Raw genomic sequence first — 19,531 nt, 5'->3', positions numbered from 1 at the left:
CCGAGGAAGGGCCGGCCCCGATGGCGGTCGACTGCCTGCCTGCCCTCCCGCTCCGGGCACGGTTCGCGGGGAGCTCCGCCGAGCCCGGCCCGTTCAACCCGGACCCACCAGCGCCCTCCTGCCGCCGTCCCGGGCAGCCCTGCCACCTCGAACACCGGGCAGCCCCCCCCCACCCCGGGGCCGTACCGCTCCCACCGTCCCCGGGCCCAGCCCGGAGTCCCCTCCCCTGACGCCCCGATCCCCACTCAGCCCCGCGGTCCCGGTCCCGGTCCCGGTCCCGGTCCCGGTCCCGGTCCTGGTCCTGGTCCTGGTCCCGGTCCCGGTCCCCGTCACCGCCGCGTCCACCCCTCCCCCCCCTGCTGCCACCGCCACCGCCGTCGCCGCGCCCGGTGCGCCGGGGTCGGCCCCGCTCACCTCCGCCTCCGGCGCCACCGCCCGTGGGGCTCCGCGCCCCGGTACGGCCCCGCTGCCGCCGCCTTCTCCTACGCGGGGACTGCGCTGCACTCCCGCCGCCCCATCGCGCGCTTAGGCCGGGTCCCCGGTGGCAGCCCCGGCTCCGGTCACCGGTCCCGGCCGCAGCCCCGGCCCGCCCCGGCCGGTGCCCGCCCCCCCTCCCCCCCGCCCGGATCCGCTCCCGAGCGCTCCCGGCCGGCGGTCTTAAAGGCACAGCAGCGGCGGCCCGGTACGGCCCGGTACGGCCTCCGGAGCGGCCCGGTGCGGCGGGGGAGGCGCGGGCGGTACGTGGGGGTGGCGGGAACGCGCACGGGCGGACTGGCACCCCCGGAGCTGCGCGCACACAGGCACGGCCGCGCTGCACCGACATGGCGGGGATGGCAGGGACACAAGAAACCCCCCCCTCGGAGCTCTCTCGTCTGCACACGCCCCCCCCGAGGGTGTCTCTTGCACACACCCCTCCCCTTAGTACCCTCCAGTACCCCCCGCTGTCCCCATTGCATACCCACGGCCCCCCCCAGCATTGCGCAGGTGGGTGCAGGACCCCCTCCTCCACTGGGGTCCCCAATGCCCCCCTCCACCGTCCGTCCCCCACATCTGTGCGTGGGTCAGACCCTGCCCGTCCCCGTCCTCCACGCCCTAGACCGTTCCACCCTACCCCCTCCTCCTGCAACGGCGGAGCCGGGCCCCGCGGCCCCCCCCCCCCCCCCCCCGCACACTGGGCCCCGGGGAGCACTGATTAATCATTAATTAGCCGCTGCCGCCGGGGCCGTGTCCCCGCGGCCTCACGCGGAAGTCCCTCCGCGGGGCGGGGGGGCACCGGAGCCCGGGGAATGGGTCGGGGGCATCTCGGGGGGCACTTGTGTGCGGAGGGTGTCCCAGTGCGCCTTCAACAGCCACCGCCACCCATCGGCCGGCTGGGCACTGGGAAGCTGCCCCCGACTAGCCCTGCCCCCTCTTGGATCCTGCCCTGGCTGGGGATATCGGGAGGGGTTCCGGTCCTGCTGGGATTGCTGGGGAGGGTCCTGATCTTACTGCGGATCCCTGGGATGAAGCTTGGCCCCTGCTGGGAGTCACTGGGAAGGGTCCTGATCCTACTGGGATGAGTCCTGACTTTGATAGCCACCTCTCGCAGAGCTCCTGACGCTGATGTGGATCCCTAGGATGGGTCCTGACCCCGCTGGGGATCCCTAGAACGGGTCCTGATCTTACTAGGGATCACTGGGATGGATCCTGACCCTGCTGGGGATTCTCGGGACGTATCCTGACCGTCCTGAGGTTCCTCGCCGCCCTCGCTCCGGGGGCGCTGCAGCACCGGGGGACAGCGGCGTGGGCACGGCAGGGATATTGGGCGTGGGGCGAGTGCTCTCCCCAGCCCCCTCCCAGTGCTTCCTGCCCCCCGCGGGGGTGCGTGGGGGCAGTTACCCTCCGGGGGGGCAGATACGGCGGCTGCGAGATCGGTGCCGGTAGGATGCGGGCCGCGGGGCGCTCCCGCAGCCTCAGACACGGGTGGGCACGGCCGGGATTCCTCTTTCCCGACCCCTCCTGGATGGTTCCCGCATCACCGGGAGTTGCGGGGGAGGGTCCATCCCCGGTACCCCCCGGTAGATGCCTGGCTGGGGAGGGCACGGGCCGGACGCCACGGGGATGGGCGCGGGGGCGGGCAGGCGGGGGCGGGGACGGCCGGGACGCCCCGGCGGCCCCGTGTGATGCGGAGCGCGGCAGTGGCGGCGGCGGCGTCGCGGCCCTTCCCGGCGTCGCGGCACGGACCGGGGATCCCGGGGGTTCCGGTGGGTGCCGCCGGGAATGTCCTCCCCGGCTCAGCCCGCCGCTCCCGGCTCCTTCCAGGTGAGCGGAACGAAGCCCTCTCGGTCTCCGCGGGCCCGGTGCGGCCCGGCTCGGTTCTGCCCGCAGCGCAGAGAACTGCCGGGAGCAGCGCAGCGGCGGGGCCGGTCCTCACCGGCCACCCGCCTGCGCTTTCCCCCGCAGAGCCCCCGGAGGCTCCCGAAGCGCAAGAGCCGCTTCAAGCGCTCGGACGGCAGCACCTCGTCCGACACCACCTCCAGCATCCTCCGCAGGCAGGTGAGCAGCTGGCACCGGCATCGGGGCGGGGCAGCCCTGCCTATCCCGGCTCCCCCCCCGTCGCGGTTCGCTCCCGGGAGCAGCGGCGCTGCGGCACCGCATTAAGGCACGAACCGAGGCGGGGAGCGGCCGAGCTCCTCCGCCTCAACCCTCGCACCGGGGAGAAGGGGAAACGGGAAGCCGCCCTCGCCCCGTCGTTCCCTCGGGACCGAGGATGGGCGCCGGCACCGGGCGCCGGTAGCATCGCAACAGTCGCTTCCCGCGGCTAAAAATAGCGAATGCTGCGTCAGGGCCGGGCCGGCCGCCGGGCACCGGCACTGCGGCGCGGGGGGGTGGGGGCGGTCCCGGGGAAACTGAGGCAGGGGAGAGGGGACGGCGCCGGTGGGGGGGGTCTGGTGTGCCGCACTGCCCGGTCCATCAGCCAGCATCGGGCCGCCTCCCGAAGTTGATCGGGGAGCGGGGAGAACACGGAGTCCCTCTCCGCGCCCTCCAGTCTGTTCCGGTTAACCCCGTCCCGAGCAGCTCCCCTCGCCCCGGCCACCGCGGTGGAGTGGATAGCGGGGCGACCCCCGGGAGGGCGAGGGGCTCCTGTAGGGGCGGCCTCGTGATGCACAGAGCGGCCCTAGCATCCCGTTTACCTCCCAGGGTATCACCTGCCCCTCCCGGTACCTCCCGGTGCTCCCCGGTACCCCCTGTCCCGGTCCCGCAGCGCACACATCCCCTTCAGCACCTCGGAGAGGGCCCGGCCCGACCCCGCCGCGCTGTCCGGTACCGGAGCCGGTGCCCGGTTCTGCGTGCACGGTGCTGCGTGCCCGGTGCCTGTGCCTGCGGCCAGTCCGGCCGCTGCCCCACCGCAGCCCCCGCCCCGACGAGCGCTGCCCCGCGGACCTCGATCCGGACCCCGAGCCATCCCGGGTCGGTCCCGTCGGTGCCCGTCCCGCTGAACGGTAACGGGGCGGGCCGGGCCGGGCCGATCCCCCGGGGCCCGCCGCTGCCCCCTCCTCGTGGGCGGGGGGGCGCGGCGGGGGGGCGGGAGCGGCTCCGGCCCCGCCGCAGGGCTCTCCCTGCAGACGGGGCTGCTACCGGCTCGGGGCAGGACAGGGGCCGCTGCACCAGAGCATGGAGGTACCCACGGAGACCCCCTGCCGCCGCCTCGAGACTCCCGGTTGTGGGCTGCGGTGGACAGCGCAGCCCCCGCGCCGCTACCCGGGACACCCCGCGCCTCCGGGAGCTGCCCCCTTTGCAAACTAATCTTTCCCCTCCCACGGGAGCTGCCCTGGGGACCCGGCCCGGTTCACCGCACTGGAGTCATTCGGGCCCCACAGCTGCCAGTGCATCCTCCTGGGGGTCCCACGGGATAGGCACCGGAGTCCTTCGCTTGCCCCGGGAAGGGAGAACCGCGACCCCCAACCCCATCTCCCCCCCAAAAAAAAGCTGAGCCGGCGGGGGCGGCTCCGTGAGCCCTGGGGGGGCGGCGGGAGGCGGGGGCGGGGAGGGGCGGGAAGGGGCGGTGGTGGCGACGCGGCGGAGCGGGCAGGGCCAGCCGGAGCCCGAGCCGCATCCGGAACCGGAGCCGGTACCGGAGGCGGGCGGGGCGGGGGGGGGGGCGCGGACGGCTCGGCTCGGCTCGCCCCGTCTATGTCGTTTTCTGACTCCAGCGCTACCTTCCTGCTCAACGAGGTACCGGCCCCGGTACCGGGGATAGCCGTGCCTGGGGTTGGGAAGGGGGGGCGGGCTGCGCTCCGGCGGCGGTGATTGCGCACCGGTTGCTGTCCCCGGGGGAAGGGGGGGAGGGGGTGTTGGCGGTGTCCGGTGAGTGGCTTCATGCCTGGGACTGTGCGGGGGGAGGACACACGACTCTGCTGCCTCCCGGCCCTTTGTTCCTGGCCGCCGCCGCCGCCGGTCTCGTCCCCCTGCCCCCGGCAGGTGTCACAGTGGCCCGGGACCGGGACCTGAACCGGACGGGGGGCGGGAGGGGGGGAAGGCAAAAGGGGGGAGGGGGAGGTGGAGAGAGGCGCACGACTCCCATGGGCGGGGACCCCGCGGGGGCCGCTGCACCGGGCCGGGGACTGCATGGCGGGGGAGGTGTGGGCTGGTGCGGGAGGCGCTGAAGCCGTACCGGGCAACCGTGCTGGGGATGCTGGTGAGGAGAAGATGCTTGAAGGCTGGGGGAGAGCCGTGACAGTGCTGGGGGGACCGCGCTGGGGAGGCCATGTTGGGGGGGTGGCATGCTGGGAAACCATATTGGCTGCGCTTGGTGGGGAGGGTGGCTCAGGCCTCCCGCAGTGTGAGCGAGGTTGGATGTGGAGGGGGTCCTGGTGTACCGGAGAGGAGAGCAGTGCTGGGCATCAGTGCTGAGCTCAGCCGGTAGGGCCCGGGGGAGGGGGACTCGGGGGGACCCCGGGGGATTCAGCCACATCCAGGGACTTATAAATATTTCACCGCAGCTCCTGTGCCTGTTCCGGGCACAGCAGGCACCGGGCAATTACTGGCAGAGTTGGGGGAGTTGGGGGGGTGGCTGCAGCAGACCTACATCCCCAGGGGGGACAGAGACCCCCTGCCACAACTTGGGGTCTCCCCCCACGTCTCCCCTAAGGCATGGGGGCTGCAACCCAGGGCTTCCACACTGGGCGATGCCAGCCTTGTTTACCCAGCTTGATGTCACCACAGACCCTCGAGAGCTGGAAATGGCTGTGGGCTGGGGGTGGGGGGCCCTGGGTTGGCACCACCTTAGGGCGAAGCTCCTCTTTTTTGGGGGGGGGTCTCCACAGCCCCTCAGCACTAATCCCTGTGAATCCCCAGGGCTCAGCAGACTCCTACACCAGCCGCCCATCCCTGGACTCCGACGTGTCCCTGGAGGAGGACCAAGAGGGTGCCCGGCGTGAGGTGGAGAGCCAGGCCCAGCAGCAGCTCGAGAGAGCCAAGGTGAGAGGGTACCTAGGGCATGATCCTGGGGTGGGATTGGAAGGGTCTGGGGGGGTGCTGACGTCCACCTTGGCACCCCCCCCAGCACAAGCCAGTTGCCTTTGCCGTGCGCACTAATGTCAGCTACTGCGGGGCGCTGGACGAGGAGTGCCCGGTGCAGGGAGCCGCCATCAACTTCGAAGCCAAAGATTTCCTGCACATCAAGGAGGTGAGTTGGGGGTGCTGGGGGGAGAGGACATTAAGACCAGAGACCCTCCCCCATTTTGGCCCTCATCCGTGCCCTGCCCTGCCCTGCACTCCCCCAGAAATACAGCAATGATTGGTGGATTGGGCGCCTAGTGAAGGAGGGGGGGGACATCGCCTTCATCCCCAGCCCCCAGCGCCTGGAAGCCATGAGGCTCAAGCAGGAGCAGAAAGCCAGGTAGGGATCAGATCCCCCCCGCTCTGATCCCCCTCTCTTAGCGCCCCTCCCCCCCCAATACTCACTTGCTTCCTGCTCCCCCAGGAGAGCTGGCAACATCTCGGGCCTTGGTGACAGCGGGAACCGGCGATCGCCTCCCCCCTCCTTAGGTAAGGAGAGGTCCTGCCCCAAGGGAGTCCTTAGGGGTCCTGGGAGAGTCCCCCCTCTGGCTGTCACCAACCTCTGTCTCTTCTCTCCTCTCCCCAAGCCAAGCAGAAGCAGAAACAGGTGAGCAGGGTGGGGGAAGATGGGTAGAGGGGCTGCAGGCAAGGCCAAATGGAGCCACTTCTGGTATGGGGGCAGAGACCCCCTCCCCTCTGCCTCCAGTTTCAGGGCTGGTGGGGACTGCCAAGGTTCTCTGGAAGGGGCTTGTTGACCTTGGGGTGGGAATGCAGGGCTCTGAGGTGTCCCTGTGTGTGTGTGTGTGTGTGTGTGTGTCCCCCCACAGACACAGCACATCCCACCCTATGATGTGGTCCCCTCCATGCGTCCTGTGGTGCTGGTGGGGCCCTCGCTGAAAGGATATGAGGTACAGGGGGCTCCTAGGCAGGGGTCAGCAGGGGGGGGTGCTTTGCTCTGGCCCCACAGGGTGGTGGTCTGTGACCTTCGTCCCCTCCCTGCCCGCCTGGTGCTGGTGCCAGGCAGATGGCAGTGCCAAGCGGCGCCGGGCAGCTGCCACCTCCCTGCCGGTGCCATCTGCCACCGGCTCACCACGGGCTGCCCTGGCCCCACCGGCAGGTCACCGACATGATGCAGAAAGCCCTCTTCGACTTCCTCAAGCACAGATTCGATGGCAGGTGAGGCAGACCCAGCCCCTAACCCAGGACCCTCTCCTTCTGCGGCCTGCAGGGGGACCCGCAGGTCCCCACCACTGTCCCTTCTGCCCCTCCCCCCCAGGATCTCCATCACCCACATCACCGCTGACCTCTCCCTGGCCAAACGCTCCATCCTCAACAACCTGGGCAAGCAGGCAATCCTGGAGCGCTCCACCACCCGCTCCAGCATCGGTGAGAGGGTTGGGATCACCCCACCAGGGTGCTGGGGGGACCCCTCCTCCCCCCATCAGCCCCACAGGGCCTGACACATCTGCCCCATGTCCCCTCCACCCCCCAGCTGAGGTACAGAGCGAGATCGAACGAATCTTTGAGCTGGCCAAGTCCCTGCAGCTGGTGGTGCTGGATGCTGACACCATCAACCACCCTGCCCAGCTGGCCAAGACCTCCCTGGCACCCATCATCGTCTATGTCAAGGTTTCCTCACCCAAGGTGAGGGGCGGCACCCACTGGGGAGGATCCTAGCTGTCCCCCACCTCCCCTCGGTACTGTCACTTTCCTCTCCCCTCTACAGGTCCTCCAGCGACTCATTAAGTCCCGCGGCAAGTCCCAGGTGAAGCATCTCAACGTGCAGATGATGGCAGCTGACAAGTTGGTGCAGTGCCCCCCGGTAAGCCGGCGGCTCCCACTCCTACCCCCAGAGCTGCCCGGGCAGGGGGAGGGTTCCTGAACCATCTCTGACCTCCCTCCTTGCCCCTCTAGGAGCTCTTTGACGTCATCCTGGACGAGAACCAGCTGGAGGACGCCTGCGAGCACCTGGCTGAATACCTGGAGGTTTACTGGCGAGCCACACACCACCCTCCGCACGCCCCCCACGCCATGCCCTCACCCACCGGCCTCCCGGGCTTGCAGGTATCCCCGCCCCTAGACCCTCCCCTCCCTGCTCTCCACAGGCAGCCAGGACAGGCTGGAGGTGGAGTGGTGGTGGTAGGTGGGGACACAGCAGCCCCCTACGGGGACACGGCAGCCCCTCGCCGCCCCCCGCTCTGCCCCCCAGCCCCGTCCGTCCCCGCAGAGCCAGCAGCTGCTGGGGGAGCGCGGGGAGCACTCGCCGCTGGAACACGACAGCCTGATGCCCTCGGACGAGGCTGGGGAGACTTCCCCCCAAACCTGGGGGGGGGCCGCATCCCAGCGTAGCTCCCGGCACATGGAAGAGGAAGAGGAGGAGTACGGGGACCCCTACCCCGACATCTACCAGCCCCACCGGCACCACAACAGTGGCCTGCAGGGGTCCGGCGCCCCCGAGCGCCAACCCGAGCGCAACCACGATCGCGGCTGGCAACGCAGCCGGCCCTGGGCCAAGGACAGCTACTAGGGGGTGGGGATGGGGAAGGGAAGGGGCTGGGGGCACGGCTGGGAACCGGCCCCCCTCAATCCTGCCCTGGGAGTTCCTCTCCTCGCCCCAGCCCCGCGCTGGGAGTGCTCAGACAATCTCCTGCTCTCGGGGAAACTCCTCCAGGCAGCTTCCTCATGCCCATGCCCTGGGCACGTCTTCAGCCATAAGCACAGTGTGGGGGCAGGGGAGAGAGGGGCAGGTGGTCCCTCCCCCCTCCTACAAGCTCTTGGGGACCTGGGGACAGTCACCTGCCTTCTCCCTGCCTCAGTTTCCCTGCTTGGCGTCAACTCTCCCCCCCATCCCAGCATCGCAGGTTGCCTCATTCTCTGCATAGTGGCCACAAGCAAGAGGTGCCCACCACCCACTTGAAAAGACCTGTGGGCTGCGGGAAGGGGGGGCAGTTTTACAGGCCCCCCATCCCACGGAGGCTTGAGGAAGAAGGGGAAGGTGCCTGGTCCCCACCTCGGGGCTTGGTCTGCCCCCACCCTTGCCCCTGCATGGACCCCCTGGGAGGTCCAGCAGGCCACTGCAGTCGCTTTGCTCTGCACTGACCTCTCCCTTCCTGGTCACTGCAAACCCCTTCCTACCCACCCCCCAACCCTAGCGGGGTACTGGGCACAAAGTGGGGGGACTGGCTGGACCCTGCATGGGGCAGGGGGGTCTGCTCCTTCCCCACATTTGCTGCCCTGTGTCCCCATCACTCCCCTCCCCCTGTAGCTGTCACTGCACGTCACCAGTCCTGTAAATAGGCTCCCACTGCCCCGGGCTGGGAGCTGCTCAGGCAGAGGGTCCGAGCCCCTCCCCTCCTCCTCCACCCCAACTACCTTGGACCTTCAGTGGGGAATGGGGGGCACAGATTTGTTACAATTTCTTTTGTAGAAAGCACCAATTTCCCTGTAACTGGTTTCAGAAACACACAGAGTGCTCGGAGGTCCTGGTGTCTGTGTGTCTGGAGCTGGGGGACACTGGGCTGGGCTGGGGGACAGTGCCAGGTGGGTGATGAGTGGCCTTAGGGGCACTGCTGGCCACTAGGAGATGGCACCCAAGGGGCACAATGGAAGGAAAGAGACGAGAAGGCAATGCTGGCAGCTGCTGGGTTTTATTCCTGCAGCCTGGAATTGCAGCTAAAAATAGGAGGAAGGGATCAGGGCTCCCAGAGCACAGCACATGGAGTCCAGTGCCAGCTCTGTCCTGGCAGTGGGCAGGTGGGGACAGCCTGTCCTCTGCTAACAGCCACCTGCAGCTCCACCAGCCTGTGGGGAAGGTGTGAAGGGGCACTGGGAGAACAGAAAGCACATTTTCGGCCAGTGGCGGCCCCCCAGTCTCTGCTGCTGGCAGTCCTGGCTGTGCAGGGGGCTAGGGAAAGCTGCCTGAAGAGTGGCCAGAAAAGTCCTGTCAGCCCCTGCCAGCCCTGCTGGTCTCCTTGTTCCCAACGGGGCAATGGAGTGGGGGGGATGCCAGCCTCGGGCACTCAGGCAAAGATGGTTTCCTCCCGCCGCTTCTTGGTGAGGATGGTGCCAGGCTTGTGCTGGGCATCGGGGTGGTTGGCCAGCTCGGGTGGGCAGGAGGACACTGGGCTCTCCAGGATGGCCTGCTTCAGGTCGTAGAAGACAGTGGAGTCCTCCTTGGTGAGGAAGGTGATGGCCACACCGCTTTTGCCCGCTCGGCCTGTCCGCCCGATGCGGTGGATGTAATCTGCAGGGCGGACACATAGGGTGGGAAGGGTCAGCAAGGCAGGGCCTTGGCACTCCTCTCCAGCTCCCCATCACCCTTCCCAAAGCCAAAGAGACCCCAACTCACCCTCGATGTTCTTGGCCATGTCATAGTTGACCACCATGGAGACGTCATGGATGTCAATGCCACGTCCGGCCACGTCGGTGGCCACCAGGATGTCCTTGGCTCCGGCCTTCAGGTTGGAGAGGGCAAACTCCCTCTGCTCCTGGCCCTTGCCACCATGCAGGGTGCAGGCATTGTACTGTGGGACAAGACAGGAGGGAGGCTTAGCTGGGGGACAGTGGGAGCCAGAACCACCCCACAGAGTCCACACCACCTAGGGATGGGGGTGCAGGAGCTCCCTGTGACCCCCTCCAGCCGAGGGGATGCAGCCTCACCCCCATTTTCTCCAGGGACTTGGCCAGCACATCGCAGCCTTTCTTCTGGTTGACGAAGATGATGATGGGTGGGTCAAAGCCCTGCTCCAGAATGGCCAACAGCTTCTTCCTGTTGGGGAGGAGGAGAGGTGCATGGAATGGGTTGGGTTGGAAGGGACCTTCGAGACCACCCAGTTCCAATCTCCTGCCATAGGCAGGGACACCTCCCAATGGCCCAGGTTGCTCCAGGCCTCATCCAACCTCCAGGGAAGGAGCAGCCACAGCCTCCCTGGGCAACCTGTTCCAGTGCCTCTTTGGGCAGCCTGTTCCAGTGCCTCCCTACCCTCACTCTCAAGGATTTACTCCTCATCTCCACTCTCAATCTCCCCTCTCCCAGCTTCAATCCATTCCCATGTCATCCTGAGTGACAAGAGGTTGAGGAACCTCACTGAAGCCTCTCACAGAGCTCCCTCACCCTCACCAGCCTGCAGCCCAGCCCCCAGGACTCATCCTGTCCCCACTGCAGCCCTCTCTGTACCTCTTCTCTGACTCGGACATCAGGAACACCTTCTGCTCCACCCTCTCGTGGGGTTTGCCAGCGGAGCCGATGTAGACCACGGCTGGGCGCCGCAGGTAGCTGCGTGCCAGGCGCTCCACGGCTGGGGGCATGGTGGCCGTGAACATGACAGTCTGCAAGGGAAGGGCAGAAGGAGTGCTGGCACCTGCAGACAGCAGTGTGGTTGCCACCTCCATGTCCTCTTCTCTGTCCCCATCTTCCATCTCTCACCCCTGAGGGAGCAGCCATGCCCCGGAATCTCAGCATGGTGAGGTGAGAAGGGACCTCTGGAACTCACCCAGTGCCAACCCCACCCTGCTCTATCAGGGCACCCACAGCAGCTTGCCCAGGGGCACAATGGACAGGGGACTTTGGAAGCTCTCCAGAGGAGACTCCACAAGTTCTCTGGGCAGCCTGCTCCAGGCCTCCAGCACCCTCACATCAAAGAGTTTCTCCTCATGTTGAGGCAGAATCTGCTGGGCTCCACTTTGTGCCCCTTGCCCTGTCCCTGGGCACCACTGAGCACAGTCTGGCCCTAGCCTCTTGCCCCCCACCCTTGGCTCTTGCTGAGCATTGCTCAGATCCCCTCTGGGGCTGGTCTTCTGCAGGCTCTCAGCCCCAGGGCTCTCATGAGGCCTTTGTTCCTCAAAGAGCTGTTCCAGGTCCCTCAGCATCTCCCCAGCTTCCTCTGGACTCTCCCCAGCACTTCCCTGCTGCTCTGGAGCTGGGGAGCCCAGAACTGGACTGAGGACAACATAGAGGAGGGGGAGGAGCAGAACCTCTCTCAACCACACTCTTCTGAATGCACCTCAGGACACTTAGCAAACTGGCTGAGGTTCTACACTGTCACAGGATCAGAGGATCTCAGGATCAGAGGATCTCAGGATCAGAGGATCACAGGACGTTAAGGGTTGGAAGGGTCCTCTGAAGATCACCAAGTCCAGAGCCAGGGCCAGAGGTGATGAAGCTGCTGAAGAAGCCTCCTCGAGGGCTCTCCACCTGCACCTACCTGTCTGTACTTGTGCTTCCCCGACTCAAAGTTGGCCAACATCTTCTCGGGGTCCTCAGCCTCGTCAGTGTCAGGTTTCTGGTTGGTCACAGGCATGTGCTCCAGGATCTTCTGCACATCAGGCTCAAAGCCCATATCGATCATGCGGTCAGCCTCATCCAGCACCACGTAGGTGCAGCGGCTCAACACCAGGTACCGATTCTCCAGCACATCAATCAACCGCCCCGGGGTAGCAATGACAATCTAGGGAAGGCACACAAGGCTTGGATGCTGCCCAGCTTTCCCAGGGCTGTGCTTGAACCTCCCATCCCTGGAGATGTTTAACACCAGACTTGGTGCGCCTACCCCCCCCCCCGCCCTGGACTGATCTAGTTGGGGATGTCCCTGCTGACTGCAGTGGGGGTGGGTAGGATGAGCTTGGAGGGTTCTTTCCAGGCTGGTGCCATCTGTGCCCACAGCACAGAGTGGAACTGCTCCCCGCCAGGGGCTGAGGCTCACCTCGCAGCCCATGCGCAGACGGAAGCCTTGGTCCTCGCGGGAGATGCCCCCAATCACTGCCACCGTGCGGATGCCCAGTGGCTTTCCAAACTTGATGGTTTCCTCCTCAATCTGCTGGGCCAGCTCCCGGGTGGGGGCCAGGATGATGGCATAAGGCCCCTGATCTGACTCCTCAATCCTGCAGTGTGGCAGAATGTGCCCATGTCACCCATGGTGCCAGGCTTCCTGCCTCATGTGTCACCCACAGTGCCAGGCTTCCTGACCTCTGCATCACCCACGGTGCCACACTTCCCCCCTCCATGTCACCCACGGTGCCAGGCTTCCCATACTCCATGCTACCCATGGTACCAGGCTTCTAACCCTCCATGCTACCCATGGTATTGGGCTTCCTGCCCCCTGTGCCACCCATGGTGCTAAGCTTCCACCTCTGTGTCACCCACAGTGCCAGGCTTGCCCCCTACCCAGTGGTGCCCCATGGCCATGTCTCCTACCGGTCAATCTTGGGCAGGGTGGTGATCCAGACCAGCAGGGGGATCAGGAAGGCTGCGGTCTTGCCACTGCCGGTTTCAGCCACACCGATGATGTCTCTGTTCTGCAGGCCAATGGGGATGGCCTGGCGCTGGATGGGGGTTGGCTCCTGCAGAGGGCAGTAGCAGGTTGGGCAGCAGAACTTCCATTCCGACCCTCCAACCCCTCCCCCTGCTCAAATCTCACAGTCAGAGAATTGGTTGGGTTGGAACAGACCTCTCAAGAGCATCGAGTTCAACATCAACCTAGCACCATTATGGCCACCAAACCATGGCCCCAAGTGCCATGGCCACAGGGCTCTGGGATACCTCCAGGGATGGGGACTCCACCACCTCCCTGGCTGGGCCAGTGCCTGACCACTCTTGGAAAACAGAAATTGTTCCTCATGGCCAACTCAAACCTTCCCTGGCACAATTTCAGGCTATTTCCTCTTATCCTGTCCCTTGCTCTTTGACAGAGGCCAACCTCACCTGGCTCCAGCCTCCTCTCACGGAGCTGCAGAGAGCAATGAGGTCTCCCCTCTTCCCTCACTCTCCTCTTTTCCAGACTAAACAGCCTCAAGCCCCTCAGGTGCTCCTCCCCAGCCCTGTTCTCCAGACCCTTCCCCAGCTTCTTCACCCTTTTCTGGCCCTGCTCTGCCCCCTTGATGTCAACTTACAGTGAAGAGCCTGAAACTGACCCTAGGATTGAAAGTGAAGCCTCTCAGTGCCCACTCCAGGGCACAATCCCTGCCCTGCTCCTGCTGATCCAGGCTAGGCTGCTAGTGGCCTTCTTGCCCATCTGAGTACACTGCTTGGGCTCATCTCCAGCTGGCTGCTGCCCCTTTCCCTACACCCACCTTGTAGCCACACTTGTCGATGACCTCCAGGATGTGGGGGGGCAGGGAGGAGTCTTTCCAGGAGCGGATGGGGTTGGGGATCTTGCCCCCCTTGGTGGTGATGCTGTAATCCTCACGGAAGATTCTCCAGTCCCTGTCTGTCATCTCATCCAGCTTCTTCTGGGACCAGTGTCGATCGTCCCAGCGCTGCTTGGCCTCCTTCTTCCGCAGCTTCCGCAGTCTGGCCCTGGGTGGGGGGGCAAGGATGAGCATGAGGAAGGGGACAGGCCTCACCCTCTAAGGAGGCTGGAATCACCCTGCCACCCAATCATAGCAACCCAAAGCCACCTACCCCAGAACATTCTGCAGCCCAAAGCCACCCCAGAACATGCTGCAGCCTAAAGCCACCTCAAAGCTGCAAACAGAGGCAGCCAGCAGCCCAGCCAGCCCTCAGCACTCACTCCTCCTGCTCCTTCTCCTCCAGAGTCCTCCTCTTCTCCATCAGGTCCCCGTAGAATCGCGATTGCTCCCTCTTCTGCTGCTTCAGGTCGATCCCCGCGATGAAGCCACGGCCGAGCAGCTGCACCTGGTGCCGCTCCTTGTACCTATAGTGGGGTGGGAGGGTCAGGGGCAGGGCTGGAGCTGCCCTACACCCTGCCAGGAGCAACCCCCGAGGGGCACTCCCCACTCACAGGGGATTGTAGTCGATGGAAGTGTCCTCTGAGGCGTCCCACTCAAAGACAAACTTGCGGTCGTTGAGGTGCCGAGTGCGGCGCCGCTTCTTCACCCCTCCCAGGTACCGCTCCTGGGGATGGGACAGCATCAGTGGGCAGCAAAGCCAGACCCCCCTCACCCTCTCCATCTTGACCCTCAGTGCTACCTTGATGGCATGGAGCTCTTTGCTTTTGTCCTTCTCCTCCCGGATCTTCTGCCTGCCCTCCTCATCCTCTGTGCCATTGGTCTCCCGCTCCATGCGCTCCCGGCGCTCCCGGCGCTCCCGCTCCTGGGGGTCTTCTGGGGAGCAGGGGAAGGGGGTTCAGAGCCAAGTACACCCCAAGGCTGAGAGGCTTCAGGGCGTGCTGCCTCAGCCCCTCATGGCCTGCAGTGAGGAACATCACCTTACCCAGCATCTTCCTCCCCATTTCCTGGAACTGCTTCCTCTTCTTCCTCTCTTCCTCCAGCAGCCGCTGCCTCTCCTCCACTTCCTGCTGCCGCCGCCGCAGAGCCTCAGCCTCCCGCTCGGCCTTAGACAGGAACTTGGGCTGGAACAAGAGAGGAAAAAGCTCAAACTGGGCCTGGATACAACCCCCTCACTACCAGGACAAGATTTCCGCCCAAACATTCACCCTGAGCTGCAGGTAGGGCATGGGAGGGACCCTGCTCCTACCTTGGCTTCTGCTTCCTCTTCAGCCTTCTTCTTTGCCAGCAGCTCCTCCAGGGACAGTGGCTGGGCCTGCAAATGTGAGGCCAAGCTGTCAGCAGTCCCCAACAGGGACCTTGAGCCTCATCAGTGATCGTCTCAACCACAAATCACCCCCAGTCAAGTCCCCACCCTGTTCCCTCCTCACCTTCTCCTTTTTCAGGGCATCCTCCTCTTCCTCCTCTGCTTTCCGTGAGTCCCTCTCCTTCCGGGACTTGGAATCCTTCCCCCTGCCTGGGGACAAACTTCCCAAAAGCATGGAGAGGAATCAGGAACCAAGCACAGCCCAGGGTCACCCTGACCCCCCACTTCACCCAGAACAACACTTCCTACAGGGAACAGAGTCACCCCAAAACCAGCTAGGGCTCACCTCGACCGCTTCCTGTCCTTGTCCCGCCGGTGCCCATCCTTCTCCCGATCCCGGTCCTTCTTGCTCCGTTCCCGGTCACGCTCCTTGTGTCGGCGATCCCTGAGGAGCAGGGCAGTCAAGGCATGGCCCCAGCCCTCCACACCTGCCCCTTCGTGGGACCACTGTGGATACAAGCGAGCTGTGGAGCTCCTCCAGCACCCCTCACCTCTCTGCTGACTTAGAGCGGGACCGGGACCGGGACCGGCTGCCCCGTCTCCTGTCTCGGGACCGGTGCCGCTTCCTGTCCTTGGAGGGGGAACTCTTGCGGTCCCGATCTCGATCCCGGTCCCGATCCCGATCCCTATCCCTGTCTGGGGAGCGGGAGCGTTTCCTCTCCTCCTTGAGAGGGGACGCGTCCCGGTCCTTTTTCTCCGTCAGTTCCCCGGCCATCTGCGGTGCAGAGAATCAGACAGAGCAGGAGGACTGGGGGACCTGGGGGCCACGGGGAAGGACCAGGGACGGCTGAGGGACCCAAGGGCAACACCGGAGAGTCCGGGGAGTGTACTGGAGGATTACGGAAGTGTAGGGAAGGATCTGGGGGGAAGCGACGGGGTACTGTGGAGAACCGGGGAGGGATCGGTGAAGGCCGGGGAATCCAGTGGGGACAGAGAACCTGTGAAGGATGCGGGAAGGATTGGAGAACCCAGGGGTGCTGCGACAAGGGGATCTCGGGAGGGAGGGGGGGGCCTGAGAGACCCAGGGATACAGGCCCTGCCCTGGGTACTGGCGACGCGATCATGGGCTCCTCCACCCTCCCTGGGCCTACGGGGGGTCCCCAGGGCTTTCCTGAGGGCGACCCCAGCGGCGGCAGCCTCCCAATGCCCTCCGGTACCCCTCCGCTGTTCCCCATCCCGCGCTTACCGCCGCTTCCCGGGCCAGGCCTCAGCGTTTTGCCGTCGTCGTCGTCATCGTCGCCGCCATGTCGGCACGGCGCACGCCAGGACCTCTCCCTCCGCACCGGGACTACAAACCCCGGCAGCCCTCGCGCGCTTGCGGTCCCCCGATCCCTCCGCCGCGTAGCGCCCCGAGCCCGCGGACCCCAAAATCCCAGCGCGTCCTTGTCCCCACGGCCCTCCGCACCCCATAAGGTCGCGCGAGGCCCTTCCATCTCTCCTGCTCCCCCCCCAGCCTCCCTGAGTCCCTCCGATGCACCAGATGGATGGATCGAGGCAGAGCCATGGAGGAGCCCCACTGGGATCTTCTGGGGATTTCTCCTCCCGGCCCCAGCACAGGAAGCACCCAACAGCACCAGAACCCCTACCCCCCAACCTTTCCCCACCCCAGGGACATTGTCCTCTGCGTTACCACCCACAAATGACAGCACGGTCACACATCAGTGCTGCTGTCACCCTTCCCTGCTGGCACTGGTGACAGAGGGACCCCACCCTGGGGTGGATCCCAACACCCCCACCCCCCCAAAGAGAGGGCCAGGCACCCGCTGCATATGGGTGGGTATTATATTTCTGGTAATAAATAAGCTTTTTAATAACACTGACCATGGAACAGACACCCCCAACCCCCCAAGACAGTCCATAAAACACCCCCCCAGCACCTCCCCTCCCCACCAGGGTCAAGAAGCAGATGAGGGATGAGGTGAAGGGACAAGATGAGTCCACCCGGGGTTGGGGAGAACCTGTCAAGCACCCTCCCCGGGTCCCCCCCCCAGACCCTGACCCATAGCAGCTCCATGGGGGTTACACCCCAGGATGGGGGCTGGTAGGGGTCTAGTATGTGATGGGAGGGCAGCAGGCACCTCCCTTCCTCCTTGGGAAGGGGGCTGCAGGGCCCGATCTAGCTCCCCAACCCCATGCTGGGGCCTCACAGGGGGGCTGGGGGCTTTGTGTGTGTGTTTTGGGGGGGAGGCATTCATGTGCCCCCCCTTCACATGACAGAGCAGCTTTTTGCTTTTTCCTTCTTGAAGGCAGAGGAGATGAGCTCAGAGCGGCTGGGCAGGTGCAGGAGTCTCTTGGAAAGGCTGCGTGGGGGGCTCTTGGGGGGCTGCAGGGGGGTTCTGCTGAGGCAGATGCCGGACACAGTGCGGAAGATGCTGTGGACGCTCTTCTCCGAGGTGAAAGCAGAACACTCCAAGTAGCTCTCCGCTCCCAGCTGCCTGGCAGCTGCACAGCCCTACAACCCAACCCTGTGTCAGGACAGCACCACACCTCCAAAACCACCCCTCAACGGGAGGGGACCCCACCTGCCACCCACCCTCCCCCCCCCCAACCTGCTCATAGGAGATGGGGGCCTGCTTCTGGTGGGACAGCTCCATGAGGGTGCTCAGGTCTGTCCGGAGATCTGTCTTGCAGCCGATGAGCAGCACCCTTGTGTTGGGGCAATAGTCCAGGATTTCTGTCTTCCACTGCAGGATTGGGGGGAGGGAACAGAGGTGCTGTCAGTGCAAGGGGGAACCCCAAAACAGTCCCCTCCTCATCCCAGAAAGGGTTCCCCCCACAGCCCCCACCAGCCTTCACCTTCTTGGAGGCGCTGTCGAGGGTCTCAGGTCGGCTGATGTCGAAGCACAGCAGGACAGCATCTGAGTCGCTGTAGCAGAGGGGACGAACGTTGTCATAGTAGGGAGAGCCTGGGAGGAAAGGCGGGGGTGTCACTGCAGGGTTCCCCCCTCCCCATGAGACCTAGCCCCCCGGGCCGGGGTTGTTTGCAAAGAGATCCAACCCCTCTTCTACCTGCAGTGGAGGGCATAAAGCTCTAGAGCCCCCCCAAAATGCCACCTCTGCTCCCTGCAAGGCATTGACATCGCCACAGTCCATCCAGGCAGCAGGAAATAGATCCCGCGGTGTTTATGTAACAGCCCCCATCCCGGGGACACCCCCCCCCCCCCCCCAGCAGGAGGGAGGTGTCGGGGGCAGCTGGTACACAGAGAGGCAGCGTTGCTACCTCCACGGGGTCCCTGGGGAGCTTGGACACCAGCACCGCACTGGGGAGAGCAGGGCGGGGGGGGGGGGGGGGGGGGGGGGGGCAGAGGGGAGGCGGTGCACAGGGGGACAGAGGGGTACCCCTACCGGTGTGGGGGTGGCCCCTCCCTCGCCGCCTCGGACCCCGAAAGGCCTCGGAGGGGTTTTGCAGCCCAGACGCTCCGTGAGCTGAATAGCAAAGAGGCTGCGCCAGCGCATCGCCATAGCAACGCGGGGACCGCGGGTGGCGGGGACCCCCCCTCTGACGGAGGGGGGACACTGCAGCACCAAGGCAGGGCCGCCCCGGTCCCCTTCCGGTCCCGCTCCCCCTACGCCAACCCCTTCAGGGGATGCCCAGGGAAGGGCAATATAAGGATGCCCCATTTCCTCCCCCAGCATTTAAAGGCAGCCCCAGCGAGGGGAGGAGGGAGGCGAATCGGTATCCCGTACCCTACCTAAAGGGGGGCCTCATACTAGCGTGGAGAACCCCTCTAAGAAGGGGTCAGCCCCGTACCCTCCCAGTTTGTGCCTGGGTGCTCCCCGCAGAGCCAGTCTCCAGGGATTCACTAGCTGGCAGGCAGACCCCCTCCAAACCCCCCGTGTCTCCCAGTCCCAAGGACCTGCCCCCTCATCCTGAACCAGCTCCCCCAGATGCACCCCACTGCAGCTATCAACTGCCCCCCCGCCTCCGCTGCAGCCCCCTCCCGCCTCCCGCTAAATCCCAGGCCTGTCCCGTGTCTCCCCTTCCTCCCCAAAACCTCAGGCCACCTTCCCCCAGCAAGCGCCCTCATCGCTCCCCACCGGGGCTAGGACTTCTCCCTTTCCCGGTACTGCAGAGGACCCAGCCCCCGCCCCCACCCCGGTACCGGAGGTGTCCCAGAGGCTCAGCTCCACCCGCTGCTCCTCGCTGGCCAGACACGCCGTGTAGTTCTCAAACACGGTGGGCACGTACGTCTGCAACGGCACCGAGAGCGTCAGCGGCCGGTCCAGCTGCCGGTCCCCGGTTCTCCCTCTGTCCCGTTACCGGTCCCCCTTGCTTGGTCCCGACCCCGGTCTCACCTCGGGGTAGCAATCCTTAGCTAGCACCTGCAGCATAGCCGTCTTGCCGCACTGCACGTCGCCCACCAGCACCAGCTTACAGCGGGCCGGGGCAGCCGGTACCGACCTCCGTTCCCGCATGGCTGCGGCAGCGACAAGCGCTGT

General features: G+C 65.5%; 3 protein-coding genes across 4 annotated transcripts; 1 reads left to right on the top strand and 2 right to left on the bottom strand.

Moving 5' to 3' along the window:
- The first annotated feature begins 2,114 nt into the window (after positions 1-2,114).
- Positions 2,115-8,068, top strand: CACNB3 (calcium voltage-gated channel auxiliary subunit beta 3). 2 transcript variants are annotated; one of them, XM_054397139.1, is made up of 14 exons: positions 2,115-2,301; positions 2,443-2,535; positions 5,338-5,460; positions 5,546-5,668; positions 5,766-5,881; positions 5,966-6,030; positions 6,129-6,148; positions 6,369-6,449; positions 6,659-6,717; positions 6,818-6,927; positions 7,034-7,185; positions 7,268-7,363; positions 7,456-7,605; positions 7,769-8,068. In XM_054397139.1, the coding sequence occupies exons 1-14, from the start codon at positions 2,260-2,262 to the stop codon at positions 8,066-8,068; spliced, it is 1,530 nt and encodes a 509-aa protein (XP_054253114.1). In that variant the 5' UTR covers positions 2,115-2,259. The 2 variants fall into 2 exon arrangements, with proteins under 2 accessions (XP_054253114.1, XP_054253113.1); XM_054397138.1 differs by lacking the exons at positions 2,115-2,301; positions 2,443-2,535 and adding an exon at positions 4,174-4,215.
- A 1,139-nt stretch (positions 8,069-9,207) lies between these two features.
- On the bottom strand, positions 9,208-16,318 carry DDX23 (DEAD-box helicase 23). The gene is made up of 17 exons (XM_054397058.1): positions 16,278-16,318; positions 15,583-15,806; positions 15,378-15,476; positions 15,156-15,252; positions 14,975-15,040; positions 14,711-14,849; positions 14,468-14,601; positions 14,280-14,392; positions 14,049-14,192; positions 13,609-13,834; positions 12,734-12,879; positions 12,243-12,420; positions 11,745-11,987; positions 10,718-10,869; positions 10,201-10,309; positions 9,890-10,064; positions 9,208-9,784 (listed from the first exon to the last, which is right to left on the bottom strand). Exons 2-17 carry the CDS (start codon positions 15,804-15,806, stop codon positions 9,561-9,563), a joined length of 2,469 nt encoding a protein of 822 aa, XP_054253033.1. The 5' UTR covers positions 16,278-16,318; the 3' UTR covers positions 9,208-9,560.
- Positions 16,319-17,297: 979 nt separating this feature from the next.
- Positions 17,298-19,507, bottom strand: RND1 (Rho family GTPase 1). The gene is made up of 5 exons (XM_054397120.1): positions 19,388-19,507; positions 19,195-19,282; positions 17,888-17,997; positions 17,641-17,775; positions 17,298-17,543 (listed from the first exon to the last, which is right to left on the bottom strand). The coding sequence occupies exons 1-5, from the start codon at positions 19,505-19,507 to the stop codon at positions 17,298-17,300; spliced, it is 699 nt and encodes a 232-aa protein (XP_054253095.1).
- Positions 19,508-19,531: the final 24 nt, after the last annotated feature.

This window comes from Indicator indicator, chromosome 41 (assembly GCF_027791375.1).
Source record: "Indicator indicator isolate 239-I01 chromosome 41, UM_Iind_1.1, whole genome shotgun sequence".
Lineage (NCBI taxonomy): Eukaryota > Metazoa > Chordata > Aves > Piciformes > Indicatoridae > Indicator > Indicator indicator.
Note: the sequence above shows the minus strand (reverse complement) of the source record. Positions and strands in the feature narration are given on the sequence as shown.

What these genes read in the sequence shown, in the direction of transcription:
- RND1 (XM_054397120.1), bottom strand. Translation starts at nt 19,507, where the DNA reads ATGCGGGAACGGAGGTCGGTACCGGCTGCCCCGGCCCGCTGTAAGCTG. An exon ending in CTAAGGATTGCTACCCCGAG is followed by an intron (nt 19,283 to 19,387) that starts GTGAGACCGGGG and finishes GTGCCGTTGCAG; the next exon opens with ACGTACGTGCCCACCGTGTT. An exon ending in TCGACAGCGCCTCCAAGAAG is followed by an intron (nt 17,776 to 17,887) that starts GTGAAGGCTGGT and finishes CCAATCCTGCAG; the next exon opens with TGGAAGACAGAAATCCTGGA.
- CACNB3 (XM_054397139.1), top strand. Translation starts at nt 2,260, where the DNA reads ATGTCCTCCCCGGCTCAGCCCGCCGCTCCCGGCTCCTTCCAG. An exon ending in ATTTCCTGCACATCAAGGAG is followed by an intron (nt 5,669 to 5,765) that starts GTGAGTTGGGGG and finishes GCACTCCCCCAG; the next exon opens with AAATACAGCAATGATTGGTG. An exon ending in CCTCGCTGAAAGGATATGAG is followed by an intron (nt 6,450 to 6,658) that starts GTACAGGGGGCT and finishes CCCCACCGGCAG; the next exon opens with GTCACCGACATGATGCAGAA.
- DDX23 (XM_054397058.1), bottom strand. Translation starts at nt 15,806, where the DNA reads ATGGCCGGGGAACTGACGGAGAAAAAGGACCGGGACGCGTCCCCTCTC. An exon ending in TCCATCGACTACAATCCCCT is followed by an intron (nt 14,193 to 14,279) that starts GTGAGTGGGGAG and finishes ACCCCACTATAG; the next exon opens with GTACAAGGAGCGGCACCAGG. An exon ending in ACCCTGCCCAAGATTGACCG is followed by an intron (nt 12,421 to 12,733) that starts GTAGGAGACATG and finishes GCCACACTGCAG; the next exon opens with GATTGAGGAGTCAGATCAGG.